Below are 22,104 nucleotides of genomic sequence, written 5' to 3' on the forward strand. Positions count from 1 at the left end.
GGTCATGATATTTCCACAGATTATATATGCTTGTGTTTTAATATTTAGAGCACTTCTATTATTAATTGCTATCAGTATGTGAAGAGAGATTCAGTATAGCAGTATAACTCAAAGTGTTTGATAAAAAAATAGCCTACCCTAACTTTAAGTTTAAAGTTTGCAGATATTTTCTATTAACCCCAAAACACAATACGATCTCATGCTTAATTCAAAATACGGCTAAAACCTCTGTGAAAAATTAACAAAGATTTCATTATCACTACATTGTGCATTGGGACCAATTTTTAAGAACTTCGTGTGCAAACATAAATCAGGTATGCATGCATAAATCATTAATCAATCCAGTATATAGATAAACCTGATCATGCCTAGATATCTGCCATAGTCTTGATTAAAAAAAAAATATTTAATTGAATATTTCCCTAAATTAAATCAATAGAATTTAAAATATCTTGGATGCTCATAATCGGTAGGCTTATTGAATCATTCACGATTATATGAGACTCTTAAAGGGGTTGTTTTCAGGTTGCATGCTTCTTTGAAACAACTTATTTCCTGCTTTTTTCTGTGTCAAACCACATAATCCATTTTTAGTAGCAATAAAATGACATATTAAACCGTTTTCAGAGAGGCCAACTTTAGTTTGTAAAAACTGGGTAACTAAGCAGTATGTAGAGTACATTTCTTAATAAATGAGCGGTCTTTTGGAACAACGGAAAGATGTTTAGGTTCAATGTTTTTTCTAGCTATTTTGATGTGGCAACGGAAAAGTTAAGGTGACAGTGTACGTGCCTCAGTTGACTGTAGCAGAGGTTGATGGACACATGCATGACACACTCTAGTGATCTACCCTTATTCTTTATCATGTGTGGTGGTGTGCTCAGTCGTTTGCTTTCTCGGGGGATTTCAAAGCCTCAGGATAATTTTGGAAGACGACCGGTCATGAGATATTACTTCATTCTTTTGCTTTCCTCGACAATATGTAAATATACCAAAAATGTTTATGCTTTTTAAATTTAAACAACTCACCTGTTTAACACTATATAACACATTCAACTCTAAAGTTATCTAATGTGTGCTTTATTTTGCAGTCTGCTCCTCTGATGTGGATGTTGTTCAGGAAGATTTAATAATAGTTCAAGCTGGAGAGGATGTATATCTTACTTGCAACTATTCACAGTTTCTGGAGTCAACAGCATGGTTTAAACAGACGGATGGTGGAAAATCTGTACAAATTGTGTCTTTACATTTTAAACAACCCAGGTGGAATAAGGACTTTGAGAAACAAGATCATTTTAATATTATCAAAGGAGATAATAGTTTTAATCTGACCATTTTAAAGTCAAATCCTTCAGACTCAGCCACATATTACTGTGTAGTCGCATCCAATTGGAAAATTGGAATGGGAGTGGGCACTAGATTAATTGTCAGAGGTATGTTTTCTTGCTTGTCAGTTTTTGTTTTGTGAGGATTGTGTTGACTTGTGTTTTCTATGAAGTGTCCCTTTTATGTCCCTTTGTCAAGATGCAGCCGTAGCACACACAACTCTTCATCAGTCTGTGATAGATGCGCTTCATCCAGGGGATTCTGTGGATTTGCAGTGCAGCATCTTCAGTAAGAGTTGTGCTGGAGAACACAGCGTCTACTGGTTCAGACAAAGCTTGGGAGACTCTCATGTCCTTTACACCAAAGGAGAGAGAAACGGTCAGTGTAAGAACAGCAGTGAGTCTCAAATGCAGAGCTGCGTCTACAATCTCCTCAAGAGCAACATCAGTCACTCTGATGCTGGGATTTACTACTGCGCTGTGGCCGCGTGTGGACAGATACTGTTTGGAAAAGGAACTGAAATAAATATAAGAGGTAAGTAAGCTATGTAACGTGTGAAATACAAATGTATGGCTTGAAATGTTGAAATATTTTATCTCTCTGGGAAAGCATGTGATTAATTTACATGATAACAAACATATCTAAAAATAATTTCTAAGAAAATAAAATGACTCTTGTTTCAGAGAGTGGTGATGGGAATCAGACTCTTCTTGCTCTTGGAATTTCAAACATCATATTTTTGGCTCTTGTTGTTTTTATGGGAATAAAACTATGCAGGGGTCAGAATAAAGGTAAGACTTTCTAAATAATTTTTATGGTAATGCAATTTTTTATAAAAATTTAAAACAACGACTGCTATTTATAATAATAAGACGTTTCTTAATTTCCCAAAGTGCCCGCACCTCAAGAGAATCAAGTAAGTACACAGTTATCTTTTGCTGTATATTATGCCACATCATGCGTATTTTCCTCTCATAACTGGAGTTTCTTTTCTCTCTTGATATCAGAATGAAGACAGCATGAATTATGCATCCATTAGTTTTGGTCAGAAACCTCTGAACACTAGAAGGACCAAATCAAAGATCATTGAGGATCAGTCTCTGTACGCTCAGGTCAGATCACAGCCGTGACATCCAGAGGTTTAGATGAGTGTTTAACTGCTTTAATGTTTTCATCATCATCTTAGAACTACATATTTGAGGTCAATATAATTTGCTTAAATAATTTTGGTTATTAATACACTATTTAATAAGTTTATTGATTTTATTAATGTTTTTTTAATAGTTTTTTTTTCCCTTGAACAGAACATCTATAATGTCTGTAAGAACCATGTCCTTTATTTCAAGTATAAGTGTTAAAATGAAGTGTTCTAAAAATGTAACCTCAAATAACATTATATAATAATGTCATCAAAATATGGATTGCATGATAGCTCTCTGTGGCCATATTTGAATGTATTTATGTTAAAGTGTTTTACCTTAGTACTGTGTATTGTTAGATAGCTCGGCTCTATGAATTTGTTAGGTACCCTCTAAAATTAGGGCACAATGTGTATAATTTTAACATTGTCTGTATATAATTTTTACAGGTGTTTTTTCTGTATTTTGTTGTGTTTTAGGAAATGTCTGTAAAATGACTGGATGATGTCCGGCTAATGAGCTGCCAGTACTTTTTCTATTTTAAAGATGTATTTTTTTACAGTGTGTTTGTGTGCTCATTTATATTTTTGTGATTTAATGAATATACATTTTTTAGACTTTTTTTTAGTTATTTTTGGGCAACTTTGGAACTTTTGTGTTATGAAATGTTACTTTTTACAGTTTCCTTATGAATCACGTGTGTATAGGCTATGCTTCATTTGCATCTACTAAATGAATAGCCCGTTTATGTGTTGCATAACTCAAATAATGGATCCTGGTGCATTAATAAGGTATAGTTCCCTGGCAAAATATTTGTTCGCATTAGCATTTCGTTATAAAGTCTTTTATCAAGAATTCTTTAAAGAGGAACTTGCTGAATGCTGAATTTAACACATGGTCTCTACTGCCAACTTGTGGTTGTACATCACTGGTATGAAACCAGGGCTGAGTTTAAGTCAAAATGTGTATGCCCTTCCCTCGCTAACTTCCCTTCGTCTTGTTCGGCTCATTTGAGATGTCCCTTGCATTAAATTTAAGTGAGAGCATGAGGCTTCAGTGAGGGGATCGAAAAATGCGCAGTTACGGACACTTCTCTCTTCTCGTATCGGATCAGACACCTACGAGATCAAAGCCAGATATCGCAGGATTCACACTCATGTGCTGTGTTGCTAGCAGTCATAGGCAGTGTTGAAGCTGGGATACCAGCTAAAACCAGCTAAACACCATCTTGGCCAGCCTGGGAGACCAGCTTAAACCAACCAAGAAACAGCCTAGGCTGGTTTTAGCTTTTTTTTTTTCCAGCAGGGATCAGACACCTATGGGTGCAAAGGCTGAAATTGTGCTCATGTGCTGTGTTGCTAATAAACTGGATGCCATTTAAAGTCCTCCTGTGGTGAAAATCAAGTTTGTATTGTTGTTTAAATGTCTATGTGTTGTTTTTTTAATATGCTTTAAGACAAACCATGTGCAGATTCATAAGTCAACACCATTGCCACGAGTATTTTCTCTTTCAAACGGCAATGATCTAAAGTCTCAAAAATGTGATTTGAAATCACTGTTTTTTTATGTCACAATCTGCCTAACCAATCACGGTAAATGTACTGGTGGGCTTTAGCCTATCATTTTTAACTATGGCCGCTCTGAAGCAGTCGAGTCAAGAGAAGCCAGGTGGTTATGCCAGTATATTTTAACAGCAGAGCAACACATTATTAGCTGTTTGATAACGCAGGCAATAAAAAGACTAATCATATTAATTACCGTGATGTGTAAATAGAGATATTGTGAAGTGTTTACCTCAAAAAGATGGTATTGTTATATCTCACCCATTTAAATCATATCAAGACCATATTAAAGGTCTGCATAATTAAGGGCGTGGCCTCTTGAGTAACAGATGGATTGCCGCTGCTGTTGTTGCCAAAATGATGACGTCCGGCTACGCCAACTTTTTGGATTAAAAAATGCTGTTCAAAAAACCTACAGTTGACATCACAGACACTATGTCCATATATTTTTTTACAGTCTACAGCTGTTTTGTTTGGCCTCTCGTCCATTATTTAATATGGTTTTTAAAGGTGTCATGAACTGGCTTTATTTTATATATATATATATATATATATATATATATATATATATATATATATATATATATATATATATATATATATATATATATATATCCCTGGTTCCACCTGACCAAGTGTCCATGGCGCCTTACATGGCTGACATCGCCGTCGGCGTATGAATGGGTGAATGTGAGGCAAAATGTAAAGCGCTTTGGATAAAAGCGCTATATAAATGCAGTCCATTTACCATTTACATTCAAAAACATCATAAGTAATAGGCTATTTTCTACACTGAGGCTCTCGCCTGAACTCTTGGTTTTGATGGGCGTGCGGCACTGAAGACTTGGAAGTAAACGCCCACGGCTAGGATTGGATAAGATTGGCATATTTAATGAGCTTCAGCTCCCCTATCAGTTCACATGAGGGAGGGATTGTTTTAAAAGCAGCAATCGGAATGATTCTCCGACAGGGCTCGCAGAACGTCAGTGAATGGAGGTCTCCAATTTTTTTTTACAGTGTAAGCGCAAAACGCACACACACACGCTCATCAAATATCAAGTTAAGAGAGTGAACAACGCAGATCAAGAAATGATTTAAGATTCACCGGCCTGCCGATGTGCTTACGTTTTGGTAGCCCGTCTGGAAAACACACAGCCCCAGGATGTTGGGCTTTGCGAGGCCCTTGGCCCATAATATTATATATCCGATCTGATCTGTTCTGATCCTGAATCGCATAATGAAACAACAAATAGGGGATTTTCCAGACTGTGACAGTGTGCTAAGGTATGTTCTGTTAGACACGTACAAATAATCAATCCGATCTGTAAAAATGCAATACTATCGTATATTTTTTAAAAACATGTTTTTCCATTGCACATTGGAGAAACTGCGGTGGAGAAAGTGAGCACATTTAAACTTCTTGGTGTTCACATATCTGAGGACCTCTCCTGGACTCAAAACATCACACACCCGATAAGGAAATCGACAGCGGTTGTATTTCTTGAGAAGGCTGAGGAAATTTGGCATGCCAGGAAAAATCCTCAGCAGCTTCTACAGATGTAGAATCGAGAACATCCTCACCAGCTCTATCATAGTCTGGTTTGGTAATTGCACAGCACGGGACCGCAAGGCTCCGCAACATGTGGTGAGAGCAGCTGAAACATCACAGGAACAGCCTTAACCAAGCTGGAGAGGATCTACCAGGTCAGGGTCAACAGAAAGGCCCGTAACATCATTAAGGACAGAACCCACCCTCAGCATAACCTATTCACACTTTTACCATCAGGAAGACGCTATAGGAGTGTGAAAAGAACAACAAGATTGAAAGACAGCTTCTACCCACAGGCCATCAGACATGTGAATAGCACACACCCACTGCCCCTTCTACTAACACTACAGACTGCCTCTTGTAAGGTGCAATGATCCACTCTTGCACACACACACACACACACACACACACAACATTACTACTGACAATCTACCTTTTGCACTGAACAAACACTGAACAAGACTTTTGCACATTGTTTTTTTTTCAACATTGTTTTTTGCACGTTGTATGTTTCTTCTTTATTTATGCCACTTGTTATTTGTTTAATTGATGTCTAATGTTGCTGGGAGGATTCGCAGAATAAGAATTTCATTGTACGGTGTGACAACTGTTTCCTGTACACATGAAATTAACGTTTGAACTTGAACCACAGTAGAAATGTAAGTGTCCCTAACTGAGCAAGCCAAAAGCCAAATGCGACAGAGGCAAGGAACCAAAACTCCTTCAGGGCCAGAATGGAGAAAAAAAACTTGTCCACTGGCAAAAGTGCCAACGGTGGGCACGTGGTCTAATGAGTCACGTTTTCTTTTGCATCACATGGATGGCCGGGTGCCTGTGCATCACTTACCTGGGGAACACATGGCACCAGGATGCACTATGGGAAGAAGGCACGTTGGTGGAGGCAGCGTGATGCTTTGAGATTGACAATGTTCTGCTGAGAAATCTTGGGTCCTGCCATCCATGTTAATGTTACTTGACATGTATCACCTACCTACGCATTTTTGCAGACCATACACACAGAAAAATAGGGTGTCAAAATTGTACCTTTAGGGGTACAACAGCTTGTCGCTGGGGCAGTACCCTTAAAAGAACCAACGTTGTACCATTTTTACCACAAAAAGTTTCATAGTAGGACCTTAAGGTACGCATTTGTACTCAAAGGTACTAATATGCACCTTTTAGGAGTAAAACAGGTACAAATATGTCCTTATAAGGGTACTGCCCCAGCGACAAGCTAAAGGTACAATTTTGACACCCTATTTTTCTGTGTGTACGAGTTTGAGGTGTTGACTACGCCTCCAAATTCCCCAGATCTCAGTTCATTCACGCATCTGTGGGATGTGCTGAACAAACAAGTCCGATCCATGGAGGCCCCACCTCACAACTTACAGGATTTAAAGGATAGTGTGGCAGGGGAGGCGTGGTTTTGCGGGATCGGCAGAGGGAGAGAGGAGGCGGAGCCGAGCGGGGCGTAAGTGGGTTAAGTGCAAATGACTAACACCTGTCTCTGATTGCAGTAGTTGGCGTGGAGAGACGGCTTATAAGCCACAGCAGAGAGAGACGAGAGAGAGAGAGTTTGGACGCGGACTCGGAGCGCAGCCTGTCTGGAGAGTGATAGCAGTGCAGAGTGTTGAAACCTGTGTGTGAAGTTTAATGAGTTGATGTGCACTCGAGCACGTGTTTTGTTTGAAATTAAAAGAGCAATAAAAGTGACGAGTCCCAGTAACGCCGACCCCGCCTTCTTCCTTACATCCTTGACCCGAACCACACTGGTGCCGAAACCCGGGAGGAAGAAGTGTGCACGCCGCCATGGAAACTCCATCCCGCCACCCACTTGCGGACCTAGTGCAATCGCTCGCAGGCCTCCACCAGGAGACTCATCAAGATCTGCGGGCTGTCAGGGAGGAGCAGCAAAAAAGATTTGAGGCGCTCCTCCAGGCCCAGCATGAGGACCGCGAGCTGTTCCGGAGCTGGATGGACCGGGAGGTTCAGGCCAGTCCCAAACCCACCAGCGACTCAGCCGCCACCATCGCGCTCTCGAAGATGGGACCGATGGACGACCCGGAGGCGTTCATCGACCTCTTCGAGAGGTCCGCCGCCGCTCGGGACTGGCCCAAGGATGACTGGCCAATGCGGCTCCTGCCCCTGCTATCGGGAGAAGCGCAGGTAGCCGCCCACCAACTGCCAGTCAAGAACCTCCTGGTCTACGACGACCTCAAGCGTGCCATCCTGCAGCGGGTCGGCCGGACACCGGAACAGCACCGCCAGCGGTTCCGGACACTGGCGCTCGAAGAGTCCGGCCGGCCCTTCATCTTCGCGCACCAGCTCCGGGACTCGTGCCGCAAGTGGCTGATGGCCGGAGAATGCGACGCCGAGGGGATCATCGATCGCGTGGTGCTGGAGCAGTTCGTCGCGCGGCTTCCGAGGAAGACCGCGCAGTGGGTCCAGTGCCACCGCCCGGCGTCGCTGGACCAGGCCATCCAGTTGGCGGAAGACCAGATGGTGGCGTGCCACGGGGTCGGCGAGCCCTTGCCAGCGGCTTCTCTCTCTCTCTCTTCTCTCTCTCTCTCTCCTCCTAACCCCGCCCCGTCTCTCTCTAAACCTGTCCCCGCTCCCAGGTCCAGAGCTGGAGTGCCGCCCCGGCCGGCGCCGAGGTGGAGAACGGGGCCCGCGGCCGAGACAGCGGCGACTCCCCGGGCCGCCAGGATCCTTATCTCCGTCCCTCTCTCCACGCCAAGGGCTGGACCCACTTCCAGCCACTAGGGCGGCGGGGAGGCCTGGGCCGGCTTGTTGGCGCTGTGGGGACCCGGGACACTTTATTGATCGGTGTCCGATGATGGATGTGGGGACGCTGGTCCGGGTCCCCGACGCGCCACAAGCCGCCCCCGATCAAGCTGGCCTGTACCAGATACCCGTGAGTATCAAGGGGGGTACCTATCAGGCTTTGGTGGATTCGGGGTGTAACCAAACCTCCATCCATCAAAGCCTGATTTCACCTAGGGCATTGGATAACAGCCGCATGGTTAAGGTGAGGTGTGTGCACGGGGAAGTGGTGGACTATCCATTGGTGCCCGTGGATATCCAATTTAGGGGACAAACGCATAGTGTGGAGGTTGCAGTTAACCCGCGCCTCCGGCATCCCATAATTCTGGGGACGAATTGGCCAGCGTTTAATAAATTATTAGGGCACTTATGTGTGGATGCCTCTTGGGGGAAGAACGGAGGTGGGAGGATAGCGGTTGCGCAGGCGGGCGAGGTGGATTCAGGACCGCCGGGGGCAGTTCCAGGGGAACCGAGCGCAATGGGTCCGCCCATCTTCTCAGAGCGCGATGACTTTCCCTTGGAACAGTCCCAGGACGAGACGCTCAAAAATGCCTTTGCTCAGGTCCGCTCCATCGACGGCCACCGCGTCCACCCTGAACAACCGCTCTCCTATCCGTACTTCTCAGTAATAAATAACCGCTTGTATCGGGTGGTCCAAGACACCCAGTCAAAACAAGATACAACGCAATTGTTAATACCAAAAAGCCGCCGGGAAATGCTTTTCCAGACGGCTCATTCCAATCCAATGGCGGGGCATTTAGGTCAAACGGCCACATTAAACCGTCTCATGGCCCGATTCTTTTGGCCGGGCATTCACGAGAATGTACGCCGGTGGTGTGCGTCTTGTCGGGAATGTCAGTTGGTGAACCCACCGGCCACCCCAAAAGCACCGTTGTGCCCTCTCCCATTAATGCAGGCCCCCTTCGAAAGAATTGGTATGGACCTCATCGGGCCATTGGAACGGTCCGCACGGGGATATCGCTTTGCGTTGGTGCTCGTGGACTACGCAACGCGATATCCCGAAGCAGTTCCTCTCCGCACGATTTCGGCGAAAAGTGTGGCGAGCGCTCTGTTTTCATTAATCTCCCGGGTGGGAATCCCGAAAGAGATTCTCACCGATCAAGGCACGGCGTTTATGTCACGGACGATCCGCGAACTATACGAATTATTGGGCATTAAGGCGATCCGTACCAGCGTCTATCACCCACAGACAGATGGTCTGGTGGAACGTTTTAATCGCACGTTAAAAACCATGATTCGTAAGTTCGTTCACGAAGACGCCAAGAAATTCAGTATGTCCTGGACCTAAGAGCAAAACTCCACACTTTGGGGCGGCTATCCATGGAGAATTTGCTCCAGGCTCAGGACAGACAGAAACAGCTCTACAACAGAGGTGCGAAGCTGCGACAATTTTCACAGGGAGATAAAGTGCTTGTATTGCTGCCTACGTCCAGCTCGAAATTACTCGCAAAGTGGCAAGGACCCTTTGTGGTCACGCGGCGAGTCGGAGAACTCAACTATGAGGTGAGCCGGTCGGATAGGGACGGGGCACGTCAAATCTACCACCTCAACCTCTTAAAAAAATGGTCAGAGGCGGAGTCAGTGATGCTAGCGACGGTAGTGGGCGGGGAGGAGGATCTCGGGCCGGAGGCGGTCCAAAAGCCTCATTCTCTCGCTCTGGCCTCGGGGGGGGATCACCTCTCACCCTCGCAGCTCACTGACGTGAAACAGCTACAGGCCGAGTTTGCCGACGTGTTCTCGCCCCTACCGGGGCGGACTGACCTCATCCAACACCACGTTGAGACGGAGCCGGGCGTGGTGGTTCGCAGTCGGCCATATAGACTACCGGAACATAAAAAGAAGGTAGTGCAGGACGAATTAGAGGCGATGCTGGACATGGGGGTAATAGAAGAATCTAACAGTGATTGGGCGAGCCCGATAGTTTTGGTGCCCAAAACGGACGGCTCCGTGCGATTCTGTGTAGATTATCGGAAAGTCAACGCGGTGTCAAAGTTCGATGCGTATCCAATGCCAAGGGTGGACGAATTGCTTGATCGGCTAGGGACCGCTCGTTTTTATTCGACGCTGGACTTAACGAAGGGATATTGGCAGATCCCCTTGTCTCCAATGTCTAAAGAAAAGACCGCTTTTACCACGCCGTTCGGATTGCACCAATTTGTCACGCTTCCGTTCGGGTTGTTCGGGGCCCCCGCAACCTTCCAGCGACTGATGGACAGGATTCTCCGGCCGCACGCTGCATATGCCGCTGCCTATCTAGATGACATTATCATCTACAGTACGGACTGGCAGCGCCATATGCAGCATCTGCGTGCTGTACTGAAGTCGCTGAGGAGGGCGGGGCTAACCGCCAACCCGAAGAAGTGTGCGATTGGGCGGGTAGAAGTAAAGTATCTGGACTTCCACTTGGGTCATGGGCAGGTGCGTCCCCAAATTGATAAGACAGCGGCAGTTGCGACTTCTCCGAGACCCAAGACCAAAAAGGAGGTTAGACAGTTCCTGGGGCTAGCGGGATATTATAGACGGTTTGTGCCTAATTATTCGGACCTCGCTAGCCCGCTGACTGATCTAACTAAAAAAGAGGTACCAGATACGGTTCAGTGGACGGAGCGGTGCCAGCAGGCTTTTACCCAGATAAAGGCTGCTCTGTGTGGTGGTCCGCTCTTACAAGCTCCTAATTTTTCTCTCCCTTTTATTCTGCAGACCGACGCGTCGGACAGGGGGTTGGGCGCCGTCCTGTCCCAGGAGGTGGAGGGTGAGGAACGACCGGTGCTGTACATCAGCCGTAAGCTCTCTAAAGCTAGGAACACACCAAGCCGACGCTGATCAACTAGTGGCGACGAAAGCAAACTGCTGAGTCGGCTCACGTTGGCTCACGTCGGCAGCGTCTTGGGTCCAAAGCGGTCCAAAGTTGCCCTGACACACCAAGCCGACGCTCGACATCAGACGGCCAATAGCGCGTCCGTTCTGCGCCTGCGTTAGAGGAAGTACCTTTCCGTCCCAGCTGGTGGCAGTAGTGTGTTTTCGTTATTCGAAGCGGGAAACCGGAAGAGCTGCCTATAAAGATATCAGCTGTCGTTTTCGTTCCCCACACAGACGGATTCGTGCATTTCAGAACGTTGCAAATGGCATTGCCGTTGTCAGCCCTTGGTCTTTTACTTGTGGAAGAGGAAAGGTAGAAGCGGACGCGAAAAATACGAGGAACGCTCACTAAATGGGTGAAACCATGGATACCCGAAGTCGAAATGTGAAACCATAGATTATAACACTTGTTCACCTATCAATGAACCATAACAATAACCGGGCATAGCTCAAACAATACCCTGCAAATTGGCTCATTCAGATGCATTGTGGAAGTTAATTTGACACAATCTGAACAATGGCCCAAAGGATTATTAAAATAAATATATATGACGAATTCTGTCTGATTTGCAGTAAATTATGTTTGTGACAATGCTTGGTGATAGTTCAATGAATTATGACAATTTGTATATATTTTTTTCATTGGAAACATATGGTGACATTTCTTCAAAATGATATCATGCTGCTTCTTGCACATCACATAACAGCAGTTTGGAAATGAAATCTCCAGTGGCACAGAAATGTTAATGAAAATAATGTAACACTAAACCATACACTGAACTTAACTGACAGTGACCATGCTAACTATTAGTTTACAGATAATGCACTTTGATAACATTGTATTGTGGAAGTAACACATAATGAAAATATGTCTCTATTAATTGAAAATCTATTTATTCTTAAATTAAAACATCAATAAAGATGTGTTTATTTACTCTGCTAGTTAGATGTCAAATAGCAAAATAAAGGTTAGAATTCTGCATCATCTTGTGTTTTGTGATCCTTTTTTACATAAAGAACTGTGAATGCAAGTACCCAAAGTCAAAGTTTTTTTATTTTCCAATGTTCAGTACAATGGGCACAAATAGCTATATAGAGAATAGCTATAAAAGTAGCTATATAGGTAGATTCAGCCAAGGGTGTACTGGGCCGTAGCTCAGCCGTAATGAAGCTGGGCTCCTCACGGGTGCCAATCCAGGTGTCACTGTTGGTACCATCTGAGGGTAAACAGGATTCACTTTCAGACAAAGGTTCCTTAAAGACACAATCAAAATGTGAACAATGTGATACAATAGATTCTTACACTTGTTCACCAATAACCCATAACAATAACAGGGCATAGCTAAAACAATACCCTGCAAATTGGCTAAATGGATCTATTCAGATGCACATTGTGGAAGTTGATTTGTTGAATTACTTGTAAATAGACCCATCTGAACATTCATTGGCCACTTTACCAAAAGCAAAATGTTCATTTGTTCAAATGGAAAGAAAAAATAAATAAAATAATTATATACACACACATATATATATATATATATATATATATATATATATATATATATATATATATATATATATATATGTTATGTCTGAGTTATGTCAATTTCATGGCTATTGTAATGTTCATTTTTGTTCTACTTTTAACTGGATGTATTCTGGATGACAGCATTTTTTTTACAGTCGCTAGAACACATTTCTCAATACATTTAGGTCACTTTTGCAAAACTCTCCACACAGTTAGTACAACCGAAATATATGAGGGCTAAACTGTGGATTTATCATTGCTTTTGGACATTAAGACATGCATTAAGTGTTTTGATATCTTTAGTGCATTTTGAATGTGAAATTAACTGCTGTGCAAAGATGAAAGTTGCACACAACAATCTAACATGCAGTTTTTAAAAAAATATGGACTACTGAAGAAGAAAAAACTATTGCAAAAAAGGAAATCTTACCTGACATGACAACTTTATTTGCGATCTCACGCCACAGTTCTGCTTTCGCCACACAGTTGACATAACGTTAACATTTTTCTGTAATGTCATACAAAGCCGGCCTTTCCTGGATCATGCTGATCAATTCGTCCTCACTTGCCTCGGTCCACACAGCCATATCTTTTAACAATATTCACGTGTATTGGAATGAGGAAAATAAACAAATGAGACAGGCGTTCTGTGTTCCCTCTTGACTCCGTCGTTTACTTGCTTCGTCACTTCCGTTTTTATTTTCTCGTGCTCTGGTTCGCTAGCTGAACAGCCAATCAGAACGATCATATGTCCCGACTGCCCGACATGCGGCGACGCCGATTTAACATGTCGAATCGGCTGAAAAAACAGCCGACGAGGACCAACGCCAGCCGACGATGTGGAACCATGTGGAACACACCGAGGAAACTTAGTTGGCCGACGCACAAAAACTGCCCGACGGCCGATCGTCGGCTTGGTGTGTTCCGGCCTTAAGAGGGAGGCGGTGTACAGCACCATAGAGAAAGAATGTTTAGCCATCAGGTGGGCCGTCCTCACCCTTCGCTACTACCTCCTGGGGCGGGAGTTCACCCTCTGTTCGGACCACGCCCCTCTGCAGTGGCTCCACCGCATGAAGGATACCAACGCGCGGATCACCCGGTGGTATCTAGCTTTACAGCCATTTAAATTCAAGGTGGTCCACAGGCCGGGTGCTCAGATGGCTGTGGCTGACTTCCTCTCCCGGAGGGGGGGGGGGGGGAGGCTGCAGGCCGGATGGCTCCCCGGCCTGAGTCGGGCGGTGGGGGTATGTGGCAGGGGAGGCGTGGTTTTGCGGGATCGGCAGAGGGAGAGAGGAGGCGGAGCCGAGCGGGGCGTAAGTGGGTTAAGTGCAAATGACTAACACCTGTCTCTGATTGCAGTAGTTGGCGTGGAGAGACGGCTTATAAGCCACAGCAGAGAGAGACGAGAGAGAGAGAGTTTGGACTGGGACTCGGAGCGCAGCCTGTCTGGAGAGTGATAGCAGTGCAGAGTGTTGAAACCTGTGTGTGAAGTTTAATGAGTTGATGTGCCCTCGAGCACGTGTTTTGTTTGAAATTAAAAGAGCAATAAAAGTGACGAGTCCCAGTAACGCCGACCCCGCCTTCTTCCTTACATCCTTGACCCGAACCACAGATAGTTCACCCAAAAATGAACTTTCAGTCATTAATTACTCACCTACATGTCGTTCCAAACCCGCAAGACCTTCGTCCATCTTCGGAATAACAATTAAGATATTTTTGATAAAATCCAAGAGCTCCCAGGCTCCTCCAGGACAGCAATTTAATTAACACTTTCAATGTACAGAAAGGTAGTAAAACATAGATAAAATAGTCCATGTGATTCAAACTAGGGGTTGAATGACTTCCAATTTTTTAAAGTTGACATTTATGTGATGAAAGGCGAGTCAACATCGACTAGTCGCTGATGACGTCATTAATGAACAAATAAGCCTGAACCTTGAGCTGAGACGCAAACAGCGATTTTATTGTGCACAGGACAGCTATGGCATATGACACAGCACTGCCCATAAGGTTATTGCTCCAACATAGCAGCTTTTGTATCAGTTATTTTGTCTAATGGTCGTTATATTTCTGCTCGTTCTGAATATGATACAGATCAATGTAGCACAATGAAGATTACATGTATATGAATAAATTAGTAAGTAATTGTGTGTGAATTAATTCTACCTGCCAGCGTCTCTCTACTAACAGTGAAGCTGTGAGTTTTAGTTATCAAGAAATATATGCTAGAACTTTTCAGTTTCTAAGCTATTTTATTGATAAATCACAGAACAGTGCTGATAATACATTTCTGGCTACTGAATGGTTTGTGTGAGGAGTGCGATCTCAGCGTGATCGGCTAGGTGTGTGCGTTGCAATGCAGCACGCATTAATTTAGCATGATGATTAACTTACGTGTTCAATAAGCGTGCAGTCTCCCAATCAGTTTTAAGCATCCAGATGGTATAATTAAACGTGTCTTGTGGAGAGCTCTCGGAATATGCCTTTAGTTGTCATTTTTAACTGTGGAAAACAGAGCCTGCGGGTCAGTAAATTACTTTTAAATTTTAAATTTTTTACTTTTTAAATTACCTGTTGCACCCTCTATAGGCCAGTGACTAGTCGACGTCAAGCTTAAAGCGTCATGGCAGGGCATTAAAGTCGACTAGTCGATTAGAGATGTCTTTATTACCTTTCTTGGCCTTGACAGTGTGAATACAATCGCTGTCTATGGAGGGGTCAGACAGCGACAGATTTCAACAAAAATATATTTTATTTGTGTTTCAGAATGAATGTCTCACTGGTTTGGAACGACATTAGGATGAGTAATTAATTAATGACAGGTGAATAATTTTTGGCTGAACTATCCCTTTAAAGTGCATCTTACGTCTTGGTGCCAGATACCACAGCACACTTTCAGGGGTCTAATGGAGTCCATGCCATGCAGTCCATGTCAGCAAAAGAGGGATCAACACAATATTAGGAAGGTGGTCATAATGTTATGCATGATCAGTATATATATATATATATATATATATATATATATATATATATATATATATATATATATATATATATATATATATGTAGCCCGGAATGTGAATTACTAATAACACCGGACACAGGATGAATAATATAAACGGGGTTCTTTTATTCCAGACTGCACTTGTAGTAGTGCAGCGTTAATTATGCAAATATGGGGAAGAGTAGAGTAGAACAGCTTCAAGCAAGTGAACAGTTGTTGAAATCAATAAAGTTTGTTTCTCAACCCGCAAGTTTGTTTCTTTAGTGCTCAGTCATCATAAAATATTAATCACAAAATTTGCCAACATAGACAACGGTAGCAGCCACATTCTGGAAAACAAATGCAAACATTATTACAGCGTTTTCCTGTATGGAAACCAAACAAGGCTGCATAAGTTACATGAAAAATGCATTCAAATGAAATAAGAGGTTACTTTTGATTATTACTGACACCTTTCAAAAGTCGTTACACAATTTAGCATTCAATCAACCCAACATCAGTAAATAAACACTCTTACAACTCCAAAAACAGATTTAAGAATTCAAACTTACTGTTTATCACCACTCTAGCTCATGTAAACATTAATGAGGCATCTGATGAGCTTGATTTTCCTCTGCACACAGTAAAAGCAAACATTTTACACTTTGCATTAACATTTTGAATATGACATTATAACACCACATTCATTCTGCTCTTCTCAATGTAACACATGTGCATGTCGATTGATAACAGTTACACATTTTAGAAACAATAACATTAAACAACACTCACTGATGTTCAAGGCTCACACCGGAAACACACCCAGAGGGCCTACGGAGCACTTTTTCTCCCCTCTTGAATAAACAAAGTGATTCTGAGTAACACGGTATCATGTGGAAATACACACAAATATAAACAGATTCAATATTATAATAAATTGTTTATATCTCTACACTTACGCTTCTTTGAAAGACAATGTTGTTTTTATACGACAACACGATGCGTCCCAACAGAAATCGGTGTCAACCGGACAAGTACACGGCCATTTAAGACAACAAAACACTGAGAAACTGTGTTTAACTCAGAAAGTATATATTTCTCAATATTTTCCGTTTAGTGAGCATTATTAGCGCTAATTCCTGACCGCATGCTCACCATCCAAAACCGCATTGAAATAACACTGCTCTCATACCACTCTCGCGGCACTTCCAGATGGCCAATGTCACGTTTTCTTAAAGGGCCAGCACAAGATTAATTCAACGTAAGAGAAAAGGCATTAAAACATGTTATACGTGTTATTTACTAGAAGCAGGACTCAATAACCAGTTTTGTGATTAAACTTTTCACTTGGTTACACTCTCCCCTGCTGTTAGTCAACGTCCTCGGTGACTACTAACGCTAATCATCTTTTCCTCCTTGAAGTTTCCCAGTGGTATAAAGAACCATTCCAGCCAGCACTTGGGAAAGCACATCAGGACTGAAAGATACTGCATTGCACACAGATTTTGGTAATCGGTCTGGATTACTATGCACTCCTGCATTTGTTCTCTGTGTTCGGCGCACCACAGGACATGGTACTTCTGATTTAACATGTCCTTTTCTCTCTTTTCTAGGAGCAGGCACGGGTTTAACAACAGGATCCTCAACAGGTAAGTGAACACATTCAGTTTCTGGCTCAACAGGTCCTGGCATCACTCCCAGCGTATCCATAGATATCTCCTGACTCTCTGATCCTGAGAAACCATGATTCCCATCAGGTCCTTCTGTCTGAACATCAACATAGTCTTTAACCCCATCAACTGGCCGTTCTGTACGCTCAGATGTTGGAACCATTGCCACTCTCTCCCCAGGACACAGAACTTCCTCCACCAGAACACACTCTGCCTCCAGCGAGGGCACGTCGGACTCAGAAACTGAGGTAGGTTCCACCTCCACAGGGAGTTTCCGACACCTTGGCATGGGTATAGGGGCTGGATTATTGCAGGGTCTGAGGTTGGATCTGTGCACTCTCTTAACTGTACCTCCTTCCACAGGCTCCACGGTGTATGTGGTCCCCTGAACCTCCGACACTCTGTACACGGTGGAAGACCATGCATCCTGAATCTTTTTTCTTCCTAGTGGTCGGTTTCGCAGGTACACGTGCTGTCCAATTTCTACTGCTGGACAGTATACTTGCTCCTCATGCTGTTTTGCTCGTTCCACAGCCTTCCTTTCAGCATATGCCTTAGCTCGAAAATGAGCATCTCTTAAACGCTCCTGGTGTACTTTTAACCAGTCAAGTTTATCATCTGTTTCAGGTTCCTGTCCCAACAGAGCGTCAACTGGCAGATGCGGCTGAACTCCGAACAACAGATAGTACGGTGAGTAACCTGTAGATGAGTGTGGAGTAACATTATAGGCATAGACGAGCTCTGATAAATGTTCCGGCCACCTGCGCTTCTTTTCAGGAGGGAGAGACTTCAAGAGGTCATGAATTGTTCTGTTGAACCTCTCACATTGAGGGTTTCCCTGGGGGTGGTGTGGTGTTGTACGGGTCTTCTTGACTCCATACAATTTGCAGAGCTCTGCAATCACAGCACTTTCAAAGTTCCTGCCCTGATCAGAGTGCAAGCGTTGGGGCACTCCATACTTCAGGAACCATTCTCTGAGAAGGACCTTAGCCGTTGTCTCCGCCTTCTGATCACGGGTGGGAAATGCTTGACTGAACTTCGTAAACACGTCAGTTACTACTAGAACATTTTCTCGTCCATCTGTGGCTGGCTCAAGGGTCGAAAAGTCAACTGCTACAACCTCCAATGGTCGGGAAGCCAAGAATGAAGCCCAAGGGGCCTTAATCTTCGGTTGAGGCATCTTTGCTAACACACAACGCTGACATCGCTTCACCCACTGCTCCACATCCTCGTACATTCCACCCCAGAAACATCTCTGTCTCAACAGGCACATGGTCCTCTCTATCCCTTGATGACCCATCTGATCATGGACATTCTTCAAGACCTTCTCTGTCAAACAGGTAGGTAACAACAACTGGTGGCATTTTCCGATGTGGACGTCGTCAATCACACGGTACAACAGACCATCTTTTTCTTGAATCTTTTGCCATTGCTTCAGCAGGGAACGCACAGATCTGGACAAGCCCAACCTCTCTTGCTTGGTAGGTTTCCTTTTCCAGCTCCAGAACTTCTTGAACACCTTGAGTGTTGGATCAGACTCCTGAAACTGACAAAGTTCTGCCTTTGAATATCCCGGCAAAGTGGGAGTATTCTCACACACAGCATCATCATCTTCTTCTGCTAAAGATGCCTGTAACTGTCTGACTGTGCTGCACTCAACTCCTGCTGTTAACAGGTCTGGTTCAAGAGCTGTTCCCGTCTTGAGCGAGTTACAGATCGCCACACATCCATCATACTCTGCGTCTTCATTTTCTGAATCTGGTTCATCAGAACCGGATCTCCTCGAGAGAGCATCTGCAGCAGTGTTGCATCGTCCTGGGCGATACTTGACTTCAAAATCAAACACAGCGAGTTGAGCAGCCCAACGTTGTTCAATTGCTCCTAACTTGGCAGTCGTGAGGTGGCAGAGTGGATTATTGTCCGTTATGATGGTGAATCTGGACCCCAGCAGGTAACTTCGGAACTTTTCAGTGACCGCCCACTTCAGCGCCAACAGCTCCAGCTTCATGCTGCTGTAATTTTTATCGCTTTTCTCAGCCCCCCTCAACCTCCTACTGGCATACGCGATTACAGTCTTCCTACCCTTCTGATGCTGATACAAGACTGCTCCTAGCCCAAGGTTGCTCGCATCAGTCTCAACCACAAAGGGAAGCGTGAAATCAGCATACCCCAACGTTGGTGCACTTGTCAGCTTGTCTTTGAGGCTCTCAAACGCTGTTTGACAATGGAAAGTCCAAGAACTCTTATATAGCTGAGCTGCCTTGACTTGACTTGTCTCTCTCATGCACACATTAACTACATCATGCAACGGTCCAGCTATCTGGGAGAACCCTTCGATGAATCTTCTATAATAACTACAAAACCCCAAGAACGATCGAAGCTCCTTGAGTGTACTGGGGACTGGCCACTCCCGGATTGCACTTACTTTATCCGAGTCCGTACTCACACCGTCGGATGACACTTGATGGCCCAGAAATCTTACTTCCGGCTGCAGGAAATGACACTTCTCTGTTTTGATCTTTAATCCAGTGTCCCTCAATCTCTTAAACACGGTCTCAAGTCGTACCAAGTGCTCGTGAAAGGTGGATGAGTACACCAACAAGTCATCTAAGTAGATGAGCACAATCTGGAACACAAAGTCACTCATGATTGCCTGCATGAGCCGTTGGAAAGTGGCGGGTGCGTTACATAACCCGAAGGGCATCCGTCGGTATTCGTAGAGACCAAACGGTGTAGTGAAAGCCGTCTTGTGTCTGTCCCTTTCATGGACTGCAACTTGATGGTAACCGCTGGCAAGGTCTATCGTCGAGAAAACCTGCGCTCCGCCCAGAGCATCCAAACTCTCATCGATGCGTGGCAATGGAAAAGCGTCACGTCTGGTCTTGGAGTTCAACCTCCTATAATCCACGCACAACCTTAAGCTTCCATCAGTCTTCCGTACTAGAACGATGGGTGAAGCATAGGAACTCGCACTGTCCTGGATAACACCCTTCCGGAGCAAACCCGAGATATGCTCTTTAACCTCTTCGAACTGAGTTGGCGGTATCCGGCGATACGGCTGAACCACAGGAGTGTCATCTGTCAAATGGATCTCATGTTTCACTCGGTCTGTGTATCCCAGATCTTCATCACGGACCGCAAACACATCTGCATACTTTAAAAGCAATATACCGAGCCTGGCTTGCTGTTCTGGAGTACCTCCTATATGCAGCTTACTCAGCAGGTTACTTAGGTCAGTTTCAGACTCCGGTTTATCCTTCTGGTCAACTCTCACTTCTTCATGGTGGGCAGAAATACGCTGGAATCTCACCTCGCAAGCTTCACTCTCAACGCACTGACAGTGGGTAAGTATCCCAAGACGAACTTTGGGAGCCAGCCACACATCTTCCTGAGAGAAGTTGACCACTTGGACTGGAAATACTCGACTTCTGGCTGACACTAAAGTGGGCATAGGGATCAATCCGCCTGGTAATGGGGTGCTTCCTGGTTCCAGCAACAGCCACGCATGGGTGTCAGTAGCTCTCTCATTCACTCTGGCATAGACAGTGGCTACAGAGGACGCTGGTATATGGGTTTTTCCCTTACCACTAACTCTGGCTGCTGACATTTTCCTCACCAGTTTCACTTCCTGTACCCGATTGAATGCTTCCCTCCACACAGGGTCCAGTTTTCCTCCTAAGGCAGTGTCAAACTCAGTCATTGCAAACTCTCGGCATCTCTGGGTGATATTCATGCCTATGATACCAGGGGGAGTAGGATCTTGATCTGCAGAATCACTGTCTCGGACTATCAGGAACCCACACTCAGGTATTGTCAATCCCATTACTTGGATGTCCAGTTCAACATAACCCAGATACGGCAGGGGTAACTTGTTTGCTGCAGTAATTCTTAGCCACTTAGAAGTGCAGTGAAGGTCCTCGTCTTCTCCGTGGAGATGCTCTCTGAAGAAACTTTCTGTTAGGGTACTCACATTACTTCCTGTGTCGAGCAGACATCTAACCAGAATACCACCAATGTGAACATCAACTTCAGGGCACTTGCCAACTGCACGTTCTAAAAACCGTTCTTTTGTCAATGTGCTATGTCTCGAGCCTTCTGGTTTTCCTCGCATTGCCCGGCTCACAGCAACGGAGGGACCCCATTTCCCTGTACCTCAGAACTTGTGGTGGTCGTCGACTGGGCTTTGAAGCTACGTGGTACGGGACAGTGTCTTGCTACATGTCCAACCCCTTCACATCTTAAACAGATTGGTTGACCATCTTCTGTGTACTTGGGCTTGACTTTGGGCTTTACATTCTGGTTACCATTTGAACCGGCCTTTTGTACAGTGAGTTCACGAACAGCATTAGTGAGCTCTCCAAGGGCCTTACCCTGCTGGGTGATGATCTTAACTACCTCCTGCAAGGCGACCACCATGTCACTTTGTGGGGAACTAACTGGATCTGAATGGTGTGACACATCTCCAGAACATGTACTCACGATGTTCCGACTCCTGGCCACATTAGCACCACGGGGTCTGTCCTCCACAACCCACATCAGTGCCTCTTCACGGACATCAAACAGGGAAGACTGAGGCTTTTCTCGGACTAGCTTGCGCAGCTCTCTACGCAGTGCCGCATCTCTTATGCCTTCGATGAACTGGTC

General features: G+C 44.6%; 1 protein-coding gene across 1 annotated transcript; it reads left to right on the forward strand.

The window, feature by feature from the left end:
* Positions 1-755: 755 nt before the first annotated feature.
* LOC137086037 (uncharacterized) lies at positions 756-2,521 on the forward strand. The gene is made up of 6 exons (XM_067451981.1): positions 756-982; positions 1,092-1,433; positions 1,525-1,860; positions 2,010-2,117; positions 2,220-2,242; positions 2,334-2,521. Exons 1-6 carry the CDS (start codon positions 817-819, stop codon positions 2,454-2,456), a joined length of 1,098 nt encoding a protein of 365 aa, XP_067308082.1. The 5' UTR covers positions 756-816; the 3' UTR covers positions 2,457-2,521.
* Positions 2,522-22,104: the final 19,583 nt, after the last annotated feature.

This window comes from Pseudorasbora parva, chromosome 1, assembly GCF_024679245.1.
Source record: "Pseudorasbora parva isolate DD20220531a chromosome 1, ASM2467924v1, whole genome shotgun sequence".
Classification (NCBI taxonomy): domain Eukaryota; kingdom Metazoa; phylum Chordata; class Actinopteri; order Cypriniformes; family Gobionidae; genus Pseudorasbora; species Pseudorasbora parva.

What these genes read in the sequence shown, in the direction of transcription:
- LOC137086037 (XM_067451981.1), top strand. Translation starts at nt 817, where the DNA reads ATGGACACATGCATGACACACTCTAGTGATCTACCCTTATTCTTTATC. An exon ending in TTTGCTTTCCTCGACAATAT is followed by an intron (nt 983 to 1,091) that starts GTAAATATACCA and finishes TTTATTTTGCAG; the next exon opens with TCTGCTCCTCTGATGTGGAT. An exon ending in AACTGAAATAAATATAAGAG is followed by an intron (nt 1,861 to 2,009) that starts GTAAGTAAGCTA and finishes CTCTTGTTTCAG; the next exon opens with AGAGTGGTGATGGGAATCAG.